This window comes from Lissotriton helveticus, chromosome 2_2 (assembly GCF_964261635.1).
Source record: "Lissotriton helveticus chromosome 2_2, aLisHel1.1, whole genome shotgun sequence".
NCBI lineage: Eukaryota > Metazoa > Chordata > Amphibia > Caudata > Salamandridae > Lissotriton > Lissotriton helveticus.
Genome location: NC_136060.1, coordinates 350,895,600 through 350,909,075, shown reverse-complemented (window position 1 = coordinate 350,909,075; position 13,476 = coordinate 350,895,600). Strand labels below are relative to the sequence as shown.

The 13,476-nt window shown below is 42.1% G+C and overlaps 1 protein-coding gene across 1 annotated transcript in view; it reads left to right on the top strand.

Annotated features, from left to right (window-relative positions):
• The first annotated feature begins 560 nt into the window (after nt 1–560).
• ABLIM2 (actin binding LIM protein family member 2) overlaps nt 561–13,476 on the top strand; it is a 797,090-nt gene continuing 784,174 nt past the window's right edge. The window contains exon 1 of the mRNA XM_078678529.1: nt 561–768. Within this exon, the coding sequence (XP_078534655.1) occupies nt 753–768 (16 nt within the window). The 5' untranslated portion in view covers nt 561–752. The remainder of the gene's footprint in view (nt 769–13,476) is intronic.

Here is a 13,476-nt window from a genome sequence, read left to right as displayed (position 1 = left end):
GCCTGGTAATGGATGGAAGAGACATGAGGTGGTGTCGAGAGCACGCTCCACTGGTATTTGGCTACCCAACATTCGATAGCGTGTACCGCGTGCTTCTGAGCAAACCGTCTGGCCCCGGCACTTATTATTTTACAAATTAAGCCCCGTGGATTACTAGTACAACACTGTGTAACGTCGGTTGGTGCAAATGTTTCTTGGTAACTGCAACAATATTGTGCAGCACCAGCGCATAATTGCCAGGCAGTGGTGCAATTGGCATGGCCTTGCCCGAGGAAGCCTGCGTGGGGCATACAATGGGACATTTGATTCTGAAGAGCCGCATATCCCGCCTTCCTGTCTGCTCGCGGGGTGTCGCACAGAGCTGTCATTGAGGTGAGGCCTGGTCTGAGAGGACATGCTAAGCATACCGCCGAGGCCAGTCACGCATGGGATGCATTTCGGTGGCCGCTCCCAATGGATTCCCCGAGAACGTGAGAAGTGTTTGAAGCGGTCTATTTTTAAGAGACGTCAGTAATAACTTGGCAGCAGGCCGGCCCATCTCCAAGCCCAGCGAGGGTCAGATGACACGGCACCTTGCTTGCAGGGCTTGGGCCAGTGGCGAAGCTGCCCCTGCGAAGTAACCTGTCATTTTCAACCTAACTTCTTCAATGGACTCCTTCAGCTACGCTTGCTGAGCAAAATCTCACAGCTGCCGGAGCAGTGATGTGCGTGACAGACTTTTTAGTGGATTGGAGCTGAATCAGATTGCCAGAATGCCGGATGAAACAGGTACATGGTGGGAGGGGCGGCCGGTGTTCTGATTTGGACACAGACTGTTTTTTTTTCTTTTTTCTTGTTTTCAATTTCTTTCATTCCTGAGCCATACACTCATAGGTTCCTGTGTATATTGTTGGTTTGTATGTATTGTGTAACAATTTATTAGAGTCGAGGTAAAATAAGCCGGGGGCGTAACTGGGGTGGGGGGAGGGAAGGTACTGGCCCTACTGATCAGGGCCCCCAACCATTTAGGGGACCACGATTCAGTCCTAGGCCAATTCATATCTGTGAGAAATGGGAGACTTGAGGGGGCGGGGGTCATAAGTGCACCCTTTTGCTGAGCACCTGTGCGTAGTCAATGTTTTTGATAGTTAGTCCAAGCGATGGCGGCGTTAATCTTCAAGGGCAAATAAGTACTACTGTATTCCTAATGCTGGGGGAACATTTGAGTTTGTAAGAATGAGCTATCCCTAGTCTCAATTTAATTGACAAAACAAAACAGTATTTCAGAACTTTTGACATTCTCAAAACTGTTTCATAATAGCACTAACATGTGGGATAATTTAACACATTTTGGGCGTGCTACAGAAAAATAAGATTCATTTATTTTATTTTTAGTGCTATTTTCGGTTGTGCTAATGTCGTTTTACAGATATGTGCCAACATGTACGGACTTTGCTCACTACAACCGCATTATCAGCCTGATTCATCAAGCCGAAATCGGCTCGCAAAGGGCCAGATTCTGAGAATCTGGCCCTTTGCGAGCGGTATTTTTGCATTTGGGATTCATCATCCCAAATGCAAAAATCGGTAATAGCGATTTCGCTATTTTGCGAGGATTTACATTTAAGGAATCTCTATTTGAGATTCCTTAAATGCAATTCATCATCCATTTAAAAATTGCGAATTCGCAATTTCGGCCACGCTATTTACCGCGAGGTCAAACCTCGTGGTAAATAGCAAAAACTTAGAAAAATGCTTTTAAAAGCATTTTTCTAAGTTGCATGTTGCACACACACATGTCCTTTGGACATGTGTGTGCGCAACGCCTGTTTCAATTTGCATTTAAGGGGTGCTACAGGGTGTCCTTTGGACACCCCTGGCACCCTTTAAATCGCTATCTTATTTGCGATTAGCTAATTGCAAATAAGGAATACTCCCCAATCATTCCTATGGGCCTTTTGGCCCATAGGAATGTATGGGGAGTTATTCCTTATTTGCGATTAGCAATTTGCTACTCGCAAATAAGGAATGTGTAGGAATCGCTATTTATTTAGCAATTCCTACATGAATCCCGTTTTGCAAGTCCTTAATAGCGATTCCTTATGAATCGCTATTAGGGGCTCGCAAAACGGGAGAATGATGAATCAGGCTGTATGTGTGTAAAGCTGGAGTCGGGGCATTCCTTCTTGATATTTTCCATAGTCTGTAGTAAAGATGAAGCCCTTATTTGAGCATTAGAAATCATCATGAACATATTAAAACTAAAAGATTTGATAAATGTCAAGGCTATTTAGGTTCAGGAATTTCCTTATGTATAAATGTTCTTAATTACCAGAAGGCACTGGGGCAGATTTATGAGGCTCTTGCGCCTCCTTGCGCAGCAATTGCGTCACGTAATGTGACGCAACGGCGGCGCAAACAATGCACCCTATTTACAGCGTGACGCATCTAGGAGATGCGTCACGTTGGAAACCCCTGCGCCATAAGGAGGCGTTCCTGCGCAGGGGGGGGCGTTCCTGCGCAGGAACGCCTCCTAAAAGTGGCTGAGTGAAATCTATGAGATTTCACTCAGTCACTTTCATACGTCAATTCCTTACGCCTGCTTGTGACGCACCATACATTGAATAGGTGGCCCCTGTGCATTGCAGGAGTCATGTCGCACTTGCGACATGACTCCTGCAATGCGCCGCCCGTGCGCCGAGAGATGCGTCACGCATCCTCACTGCCTTGCACCATGGTGCGCCGCATCATAAATGCGGCGCACCATGGGTGGCGGAGCAGTGGCGCACTGTGGCGCATGTTAACTGACGCATCCCTGGGGATGCGTCAGTTAACATAAATCTGCCTCTATGTTCTTTGGGTGATAATTAATTGAAGATGGCCTGCGATTTAAAGTGAATAATTAGTTTGTAAATAATTGGAAATAACGTTTTAATGAATTAGGATTGTTCTACACTAAATAACAAACTAACAACAAACGTCCCATCAGACCTGTATAATCTAGACCTGTAAAAACGCAAAAGATATTTTTCTTCTTCCTTTTTACTGTTTCTGTTTGTTCTTAAAAATCAGAACTGGCTCTACATGCCCCACAGTTCAATGGAGTGTAGACACAAAACATGGAGGTGCACTACCATTTTTAGGCTTCGCCTGCATAGCGCTTGCGCTGTGCTTCAGAAATCTATTGTTTCTAATATAAACTTAAAAGGGACTTACATTCCGCCTCCTCTCTTTGCTGTGCGTGCCACTTACCGTTCCTCCATTTCTATTGGCTGTAGCAGATTTTCCTGCATTTACCAGTGCTTGTTCCTCGTCCGCTTTTCTTATCAATTTGCCGCCGCCGAATTACTGTTAAAATCTGCTTTGGTGGAAATATATTTTCATAAAGTTTTGCCTTTTAATCTTGCAGCATATTTATATAACCATTTATCAACCAGGGAGATGAAGTGATTTGCATGGAATCTCAGGATGTTGCGCAGCGCCCCAGAGACTTGAACCGGGATCATCAGCTCTCGAGTCAGCAGCCCTGGCTGCTGCGCCACATCCTCTCCACTCCCATGTTCCTTCTCCTGGAGGATGATTGATGAAAACAGTTCTTTATTCATTACATAGGCGAAACCGATGCATTACCAATGCCAGTTTCAGCATGTAGACATTCAAATATCACTTTTACCCACTGTTTATACCCTTTCATATTGTACCATTTTTATCATCTGAATTTATAGCATTTATAACAACATTTATGACATCTCAGATCCCATAATATCTGAGAACACAGTGCATGGTAGAGGAATAGTTATTGTTGTGTGGTTAACGAGCTGAAACCTGTGTGTATGGAGGAGCACTAGTTATAATAATGTGAAGGTGGTGCATACAATTTAAATGTAAGGTATAACTGTAATTTTAAGAATTGTTTGTGTACTTAACATTTGATTTGTATAGAAAGAATAAGCAAAGTTATAATAATTTAAATGTGGTGCATAAAATAGAAATTGAAGGTATAACTATAACTTAACTATTTCTAATGTTTGTGTCATTCAAGTTTTGCTTGCATATAAAGAATACATAACGTTTTCCAACTATAACTAAGTTTTAGCCTTTTTGTTTTTTCGTTGAATTTGAATTTTTTTTTATTTTTACAAAAAATGTGTTTCAAATCAATGAGTCCAGTGCCATCGAGTGAAGTGCTGTTATATGGAGTGTCTTGCAGGACAGCGGAGGACAGTGTCATACATTGTAGTTTCATAGAATGTAGTAGAGTGTAGTGTAGTGGAGTGGAGTAGAGTTCAGTGGTGTAGCATATAGTGGAGTAAAGTTTCATACAGTGGAATGACCTCTCCAGGAGTACAGTAGCGTGGAGTGCAGTAGAGTAGACTGGAGTAGCATAGTGTAGAGTCGAGTAAAGTGTCATACATTGGAGTGGGATCTCATAGAATACAGTGGAGTGCATTGTCGTAACATTTCGTAAAGTCATGTACAGTGGAGTACATTGTATAGAGGAATGTATCAAGAAGGACCCCTTGCTAACAAGGAAGAGGTATGGGGGTATAGGGAGCCTGATTATGAGGCCCATAAGCCCGTGCTCTTAGAGAGAATTCCAATTTCAACAAGGGGCTAATGTTCCTAGTCAGTGAAGGGGCTAATGTTCCTGAAAAGGAAAGAGAGGGAAGCATGGTCTCTCAAAAGGTGGAGAGTGCCTAGGTCAGAGTACTGAATAGGGTCAGTCAGTAGGACTGTTTTTGTAGCCCTCACACATCCCCTAGGGGATGTCATGCTTCATCATAGGGCGGTGCTCCTCGTCGTCCGGCGCTGCCTGAGACATAGTTTTAGGTGGTATGAGCCAACCACAATCCTCATAGAGTGTAGTAACATGGAGTAGATTAGAGTGCAGTACATTGTGTAGAGTGGAGTAGTGTTAAGGGCATATACTAGCGTAGACTGGAGTAGTATACATTACAGTAGTTTAGTGCAGTAGAGAAGAGCAGAGTAGAGTGGAATAGTGTGCCACAGAATCTAGTGCAGTAAAGTGGTGTGGAGTGCCATATAGGGAGTATTGTAGAGTGTTGTACAGTGGAATCATGTCGTCCAGTGCCATACACTAACCTTGGATGCTATAGACTGGCATTGACAGGAATTCATTGTTGTACAGTGGAGTGCATAGAGTGGAGTATAGTGTGATAGAGTAGAGGGGCGTAGTCTGTCGTTCAATGGAGTAAAGTGTTGTTGAGCGAAGTACATTGGAGGGGTGTGCAGTGGAGTTGGGTAAAGTGGAGTGGCATACACTGTAATAAAGTAGGAAAGACATTTTTAGAGCATACGATTGCCCTGAGGTGTATTGGTGCTAGATCTGGCGACTGTGCTCAGAAAATCACTATAGAGAAAAAGCCCTGTTTTAAGTGTCTTCCTAAAGGATAACAGACTAGGCATGGCTCTAATGTAGGGTGCAGTTTCGTTCCATGCTTTGGCAGTGCAAGTCACAAAACTTCAGCCCCCCCTCCCCCCCCCATTGGTCCATTTAAACCTAGGGATGATGAGTTTATTCTCTCCAAAGGAGCGCAGGATTCTGGTTGGCTCATGCCATCTGAAACTATGTCTCAGGAAGTCTGGACTAGCGTCATGCAGGGCCTTATAAGCTAAACACACAGCCTTAAATTTGATACATTGCCTTATTGAGAGCCAGTGCAGATTATGGATAGCTTGCGATGCAGATTTAAATTTGAGTATCCCTGCGAGCAGTCTAGCTGCTGTGTTCTGAAGCATTTGCAATTTATTCATATATTGGTGCTGCATATTAAGATACAGGCAATTGCAGTAATCAGTACTCGATAGAACCAATGCAGTAACCAATGCTTTTTTTGCATCAGCAAGAATATATGGAATCATTCTTTTGATCATCCTCAAGATGTAAAAAGAGGATACAATAACTGCTTTCACCTGTTACCCAAAGGTAAATTTGTTGTCCATAACAACTCCTAGGTTTTTGACTTTATTAAGAGGAACAGGCAAAGTTCCTAGTTCCTCTGGCCACCAAAATGGAGATCAAAGGGAAGGCTGATTTCCAAATAGGATAACCTCAATCTTTCATGAGTTGAGTTTTAAGCAATTACTGTACATCCAGTTACTAATGGCCAACATGCAGTAATGGAATCTTTCACTTGTGACTGTGTCACTGGTGGAGAGCGATACCGTAATTTTTGTATCGTCCTCATAGGATGTTAATTCAAAGCAAAAATCTAATCAGGGATGTCAAGGATGACACTTAAACATTGTAAAATGTCGGACTAAGTGAGGATCCCTGAGGGACCCCACATGGAAATGAGATGGGGTCAGAAACAAATTGGTCCAAAGCCGCTGTTTTCATACACCCAGAGAGAGAAGATTTTAGTAAGGCAAGTGGGTGTAGAGTGGAGAGGGGCTAGAGTATAGTGGCATAGAGTGGGGTGGCATAGAGAGGAGTTGCGCAGAGTGGAATAGCATACACAGGAGTGGCCTACAGTGGAGTGGCGTTGCATAGATTGTGTCCATTTTACCACCTATGAAAACCATATCTTCCTTTCAAACCTGAAATATTTGCTTTTTCAACATATCTAAGTTAATTTTCTTTTCCAAACAACCAAAGGCTCTTGTAAGAGCCATCGTATATTATGTATATCATAATTTCACATTGTGAAATATGTTTTTTATAATTTTACTGGACTGCAGTACTTCCTAGAAACTACTGCTGTACTACCACAGTAGTCCATAAAATCTTGTAAAAAAATACACATATTAAATGGCGTATCCCTACTACTGCTACCTTGTGCGTGCTTTCTGAAGCCTACTTGCAGTACATTTATAACCTCTCCCTCTCTAACTTTGGTATTAAGATACAGCACACAGCCAAACCTCTCTTGCCTATTCAAAATGGCTACCTTTCTACTGTGGATTATCTGGCAGCAACCAATCATATTTTGTGATGTAATTGCTATGTACCGTAGTAGTACCGCAGCACTACCACCACTTGCCCTATAACTTAACAACTACTAAACCAATTTAGTTGCCATGTGAAAAAGGAACATCTACCTTAGTATACTGTACATTCGTGTGAAATTTCATTATTTTCCGTACTGCCGTTCTTAGTGCTAAGTTCAATACTAAAAGTCTATGTAAAATGCATTGCGGTTCAAATCTGATTCGAGAACCCCCTTTATTCTTTGCACCCCCTTGACCAAATACCTCAAAACTTTCCATCATCCGCCAATGTACCTCAAGGAATAGTTCTGGAACGTTTCAGGGAGATCTGTCAAATGGGTGCAAAGTATTGAGGGGCAAAAATGAGAGGAATGCCTATCTCTGGCAACCCTAACGTTGAAATATATATATATAGTCACTAAAAACACTGTTAAAAAAAACACGTAAACACACATTTAAAAATCTCTGAAATTAACGAGTGATGTGCAACACACAAAGAACACTGTAACTCATTAACTGCTCTAAGTTTTGCTCTTTGTAGACATCCTTTTTTTTGTATGCCATCGGTTGAGGGGTGTACTGAGCATGGCGATGGCAGGAGTTATAATGTGCACTGTGAGATCCACAGAATAATTGGCAAATTCAAGGGATTTTCTAGTTTTGCATTCACTGTACCAATCATAGCTGACCTTTAACTGTGTTGTTTTGAGAATTTCATGTTTTTATGGCATACCACATTCACCAGCCATGTATTTATCATACACTGCACACAGCCTTTGGCTAAACCCTGCATCTAATCCGCTTTGGCTGTGCCCAGTGGAGGTTGGTAGCAGTCCCTGCATGGCCTAACACTAGACTTAATTTGCTATCTGCCACATTTCATGAAGATTCATCAAATAGAGACATGAAATTGGGAAAATTCAGAGTAGGCCAAACTAAATGTTAAGTCGCAGCCACATTTCATATCAATTCATCAATGTCCAAGTTATTAGTAAATAAAAAATATTGTGACTTCCTCCCCCATTGGATCTGCACAAAACCTGTTATACCAACACTTTCTGTAACTTGCTAACTGCCTGCCATGCTTGATGCAGTTTCATCAAATATCACTAAAGTATAAGAACATGAAAATATATTGTTTCCTGTTAAACGTTGCCCCTCACCCAATGGAATGGTACAAAACATGATAAACCAATAGAAAAACAATCTAAGCTTCTATCAGATTTTGTGCAGATTCGTCACACATTGCTGGTGTTATTAGCAGATAACAATGTTTTGCCATCTCACACTATTTTAACTGCCCTCCCCTTGATGGATATGCATAAAATTAAATGATACCAAGAGGGGGCTAACGAGTCTCAGTCTCTGCCAAATTAAGTGCATTGAACTATACATTAAACTATACAAAAATTATTAGAAAATTACAAATATTTTAGACCACCCAGTAACTTTTACCTAGTCACTGGGTCTTCACAAAACATGAAATGACAGCACTGTATGTAATTTACTAACTGTATTCCACTTCTGATTCAGAATCATCAAACACCAAAGTTAAAAATACACACATTTCCTGAACCCCTTTTAACTCTGCCATCTCGAATTGGCACACACTTGACATACCAATATGAAATCAACCCGTTCTAGTGCCTGCCAATTTTTCTGCTAATTAATCCATTCTAGCGCCTGCCAATTTTTGTGCTGATTAATCACACAGTGCCAAACCTATTAGCAAATGAACACTTGTTTGAACTTCATTTTTAATTGGACCATGCTTGATGGATCTGCACAAATGTGAAATACCAAGAGTAATGTCAACATACGAAGTGTCAGCCAAATTGCATGCATGTACATCAAAGAATGCCCAAGTTATAAGCAAATCAACAAGTAGCTTGTCGAATGACAAGATACAGAAAAAGTATTAACTCTTTTAAACCCACCAAACACCTTTTTCAGTGCTAATATCTCATGAACTAATAAATGGATTTACAGCAAACCAATAAAGCCACAGTTTATGAGTGAAGTTCTGCAGTCATGCCATGTTTGGTGTAAATGTGTTAAGTTGTTAGGGCAGTAGGTGCAAGCAAAATGTCCTATTGAAGCAAAGGTGGGAAAACACATCTTTTTTGCACGGAAAAGCCCAACATTTTTACATGGCAGGGTACAGAGGCCCAGATGGAGGGGCCAAGGGTGGAAAGGCTCACTCCTGACCCCTGTTCAGCCTCAAGGTACAGCCCCTGGGCTGAGTGACCAGTCTTACGCTACCACCCCAGGACTAACGAGAAGGAGAGTGAAAAAAGGTTGCCTAACACCCAGGGTAGTTGCCTCCCACTCTGAGAAACATTAGCGGTCATAGAACCCTGAATTGCATGGGGCCTGGCTCTGGACACCTTTTCACTGTCAGCTGTCATTGGCCGCTGTTGGTTGCTGCCCTCATGGGCATAGTTTTCCTTGGGTTGGGGGCAGAAGTCTGACCCAAGCGGTGGAATGGGCCACATTACTTTATTGGCCATGATGGGACTGCCTGCCTGCTCTGATGCATCTGTGGGCAAGTTACGATTAGGTGCTTCACATATGGGGTCCGCAGGTGAGGAGTAAGGTTTCCCCAGGTAATTTTAGTGGTTCTGGAGAGTGTGGATAGAGAAATTTAACCAAGTTCAGAGGGGCGTAGAACTTGCAAGTGTCATTGCAGTAGACGCCCATTGGCCATGTTCTATCGCCTAAGCAGGAAAGTTCATCAAGGTATTAATTAGTCCCTCCTAGCTTTTGGCTGGAATGATGATGTGTACGACTTGGCCCTCTCTTCAGAGTTGTCCCCACACCTTTTGCCTTCACCCCTCTTGTTTTCTGAATTCCATTTTTTGTTAGCTTCAGAACTCTGCACCTTTGACCATTTCTAACCAGTGCTGAAGTGTGCATGCCCACTCCTTAAAACATAGTAGAATTGGCTTATACCCAATTGGCATTTTTTATTTACTTGGAAGTCCCTGGTAAGGCGGCAGGGCCAGTAAGTAGCGATTCTCCTAATTAAATGCTAAGAGAATGTGGATTTCATTAAAAAAACGGAGGCTAACATTATGTATTAATACTCCAATGCAAACTCCACACAGCCACTTTGAAGTATTACATCACAAACAAAATTGTTCTACAACACAAGACAGCTAGATCCTAATAGGCATGCCCCGAGCACAATCTGCTTCTTTGAAACGTGGTCCAAAATTCTCCATCATGTAATACGAGAAGCCCAGAAACGATATTTCACAACAGGAAATGAAGAAACTCCTCAAACAACAAAGTACTTGCATTTCAGAACCAAGGAAAGTAGAGGTTCCCAGGTGATGGACACACGTAGACACGAACTACTGGGAATTATCTGAAATTGAAGAGGAATATTTGAATATCCTGTATAGGAGTAAGACATTTTAAATAAATAGCAGATAAACAAATACAATGTATTTAACAATCTTAAATTATTAAAATTTTACATTTTATTGACCTCCTTTCGTTTTGTATTGTTTGGTTTTCTTTTTCTTTTTTTAAAATTATTATTTATGTTATTATCCAAACCCTTCAACCAACTCCTGGGAAGGGAGGGTGGGATAATGTTAGCCTCTGTGTCTTAATGAAATCCAGATTGCCTTAGCATTTAATTAGGAGAATTGCTATTTCATTTCAGGACCGGAGGCTACCATTATGCTGGTAGTCCTGTAAAACCACATCCGGCATGTGCTTGATTGTTTTAAAGTAATGTTTTGCGAAGGTATTAGAGTCTGACCAATCAGCAACCCTAAGGATGGCCTCTAGTCCTTCACCTTTCCAGAAGGATTGGCTAGCCATAACTCCTCTCAGAGAGTGTGCTTGAAACTTCTTACCGTAAACACCTGCCAAATTCATAGTCCATTTAACCCACTTTGCTATTGAAGCAGATGTTATAGCCTTGAAAGGTTTCACAAATGAGATGAGTGCTTTCTCAGCACCATCAGACGATGCTCACTCATTCTGGAAGCAAATTCTCTCATGCAATCTACTACACACAACTTTTTGCAAGAGTCAAACCTAAGGGTGAAAAATTCTATCTGACATAGTCTTAGTTCGTCTAATAATTTCAAATCTCACTCCAAAGGCGTTGTAAACCCTGTTGCTTACCTCTAAAGATTTAACATCCAATACAGGACTGCAAGAAATTAAACAGAGAAGAGAATCTAGCTTCATAGAAAGTCTCTTCCGATCTAAATATCACTAGTCCAAGCTTTGAAAAGATCCAGGTTGATGTCCCAAAAGGTCTCATATCTAGGTCTGGGGGTTCTCCTCAACCGAATTCTCGTACGAATTCTACATACTTTGAGATTTTTCCAAATGCTTCCACCATTCGTTATAACGCATGTCCTGCTGAGATCTGAGATTTCAGATCCCCTAGCAAACTGTTCTACTAAGAAAGTAACCACTTCAACTTAGGAGCTTCCACAGGATCCAAGTCCCCCTCCAAGCACCAGCGTACTCATGTTTTCCATATTCCATTGTATTCTATAGTGTGTAAGTGGAGCCCAAGATTCCTCAAGAGCTCCTCAGCCCCTCCCGAAAGACCCGACATATCACTAGATCTCCTGACACTTTCCAGGCAAGAAGGGTAAAAATTCCAGTCTAAACCAGAGGGGGTTAGCTTCCATCTACGTCCCTTAAAAAGCCTTCATCTACCGGTAGTAGCAAGGGAATATCGCAGGCCAATTCCAAGGTCATTGGGAACCAAGCCTGGGACAGCCAGAAAGGAGTTACTAGTACCAGGGAACATTGCTCCTGTCTCACCTTCTGTAGAACCCTCTGGATCATTGCAAAGATGTAATATTGAACTCCCTTCCAGGGTTGCAGGAATGCATTGACTGTCTGAGCACCCAGGTATGGCATCCAGCTGAAGTACTTCTGTGGAAATGTCAACCTGCTTGCAGAGATCCACCTCCAAAAAAAACCCATAACTGAGAGAGACTTCTTAAGCAGCTAACGTTCAGCTTCCAATTGCTGTAGTCTTTCAAGGACCTCGATTTTCAATCTGCTGCTATATTGTTTTCCCGGTAAGTACTCTGCTCTCAATCTGATCTTTTGTTCTAGACAGAGCATCCAAATTCTTTTGGCCAAAGACTGAGGATTTTGTATCCCCTTCCGATGTATGGATGTCACTACAGATACATTGTCCATTGTTAACATGACAGTTCTGCCCTGCAGAACATTTTTGAAACTCATTAGAGCATAGGGACCCGCTGTCAACTCCAGATATTTATATGGTGGGACCTCTCCATATAAGACCATAAACCTCCTGTGTTCTAGTTGCCAACGCAAGCACCCCAGCCATGAAGGTTTGCATCCGATTCTAGTATATTTTTCGGGGAACTCACAAAGATTGCCCTGACCTTCCAGGTTTGCCAACCACCAGTCCAATTCTAATCTGCCATCTTGATCTAGGATCACTGTTGTGCCTTACCAGACATAGCAAAGTTGTCTTTTAAGTATTATTTTATTAACTGTGCATTGACAAGGACACTGGTGGGGCTGGCTTGCCTGGAGCTGCATTCTTAACGCTTTCCTCTTAGTTACTTTATGTTCCTTTGGGTTCTTCATGTCCAAACCGTAGACAGCATCTTTAAATGTTGTAGCACGCTTGAGTCTAGGTCCAGGTCGAAGCCAAAATATGTTGTATCTTACCAGAGGTAGCTGAGTTGTCTTTTAAGTATTATTTTATTAACTTCTTAGTTGTAGGATGGTAAATATGTACATCTGTATATATGTCTGGTTATCCTTATACTCCAGCTTCATCTGGTCATATACCAACCCCATCAGGAGCAGCCTGCCTGCTGCTCATTCCATCTCCAACTGTCATCCACTCATCCACACAGGCACCCAGTCATTCCATGCCTCACAGTCACACCAACAGTCCAATAACAACTCTTACTCTGGCTGAGCAGCAGGGAAACAGCTAGGATGGGAAACATGCATTCTGGTTGTCAAGGTGTGCACCCCAGCCATGAAGGCTTGCATCCGATTCTACTATATTTTTCGGGGAACTCACAAAGATTGCCCTGACATTCCAGGTTTGACAACCACTAGTCCAATTCTAATCTGGCATCTTAATCTAGGATCACCCTGTCCCCATACCATGATCCTTCTCTTAGAGCTCTCTCTTTCACCCTCTGTAGAGCTTGATAATGTAAATGTAATGGCCCCGGGAATACAGCTTGAATAGATGAGGAAAGGAGACCTAGGATTCTGGCTAGCTCTCTCAAGGTTATGGAGTCCTGTCTCAACATGAATCTTATCTCCTTTCGAATCTTGGTAATTTTCCGCTCTGGCAACAGAAGATGGGTCCTTATTGTGTCTGTCGTAAAACCCCAAAATTCTAGCGACCTGAAAGGAACCAGAATGGATTTCACCTTGATTATTATTAAACACAAACTCTCTAGAAGAATTACCATCATTACAGATCCTTTCAAATCTGAGAATGCTATCGGGACATTATGCGGATATCGTCTTGAAAACCAATTAACCGTATCCTCCTGTCTC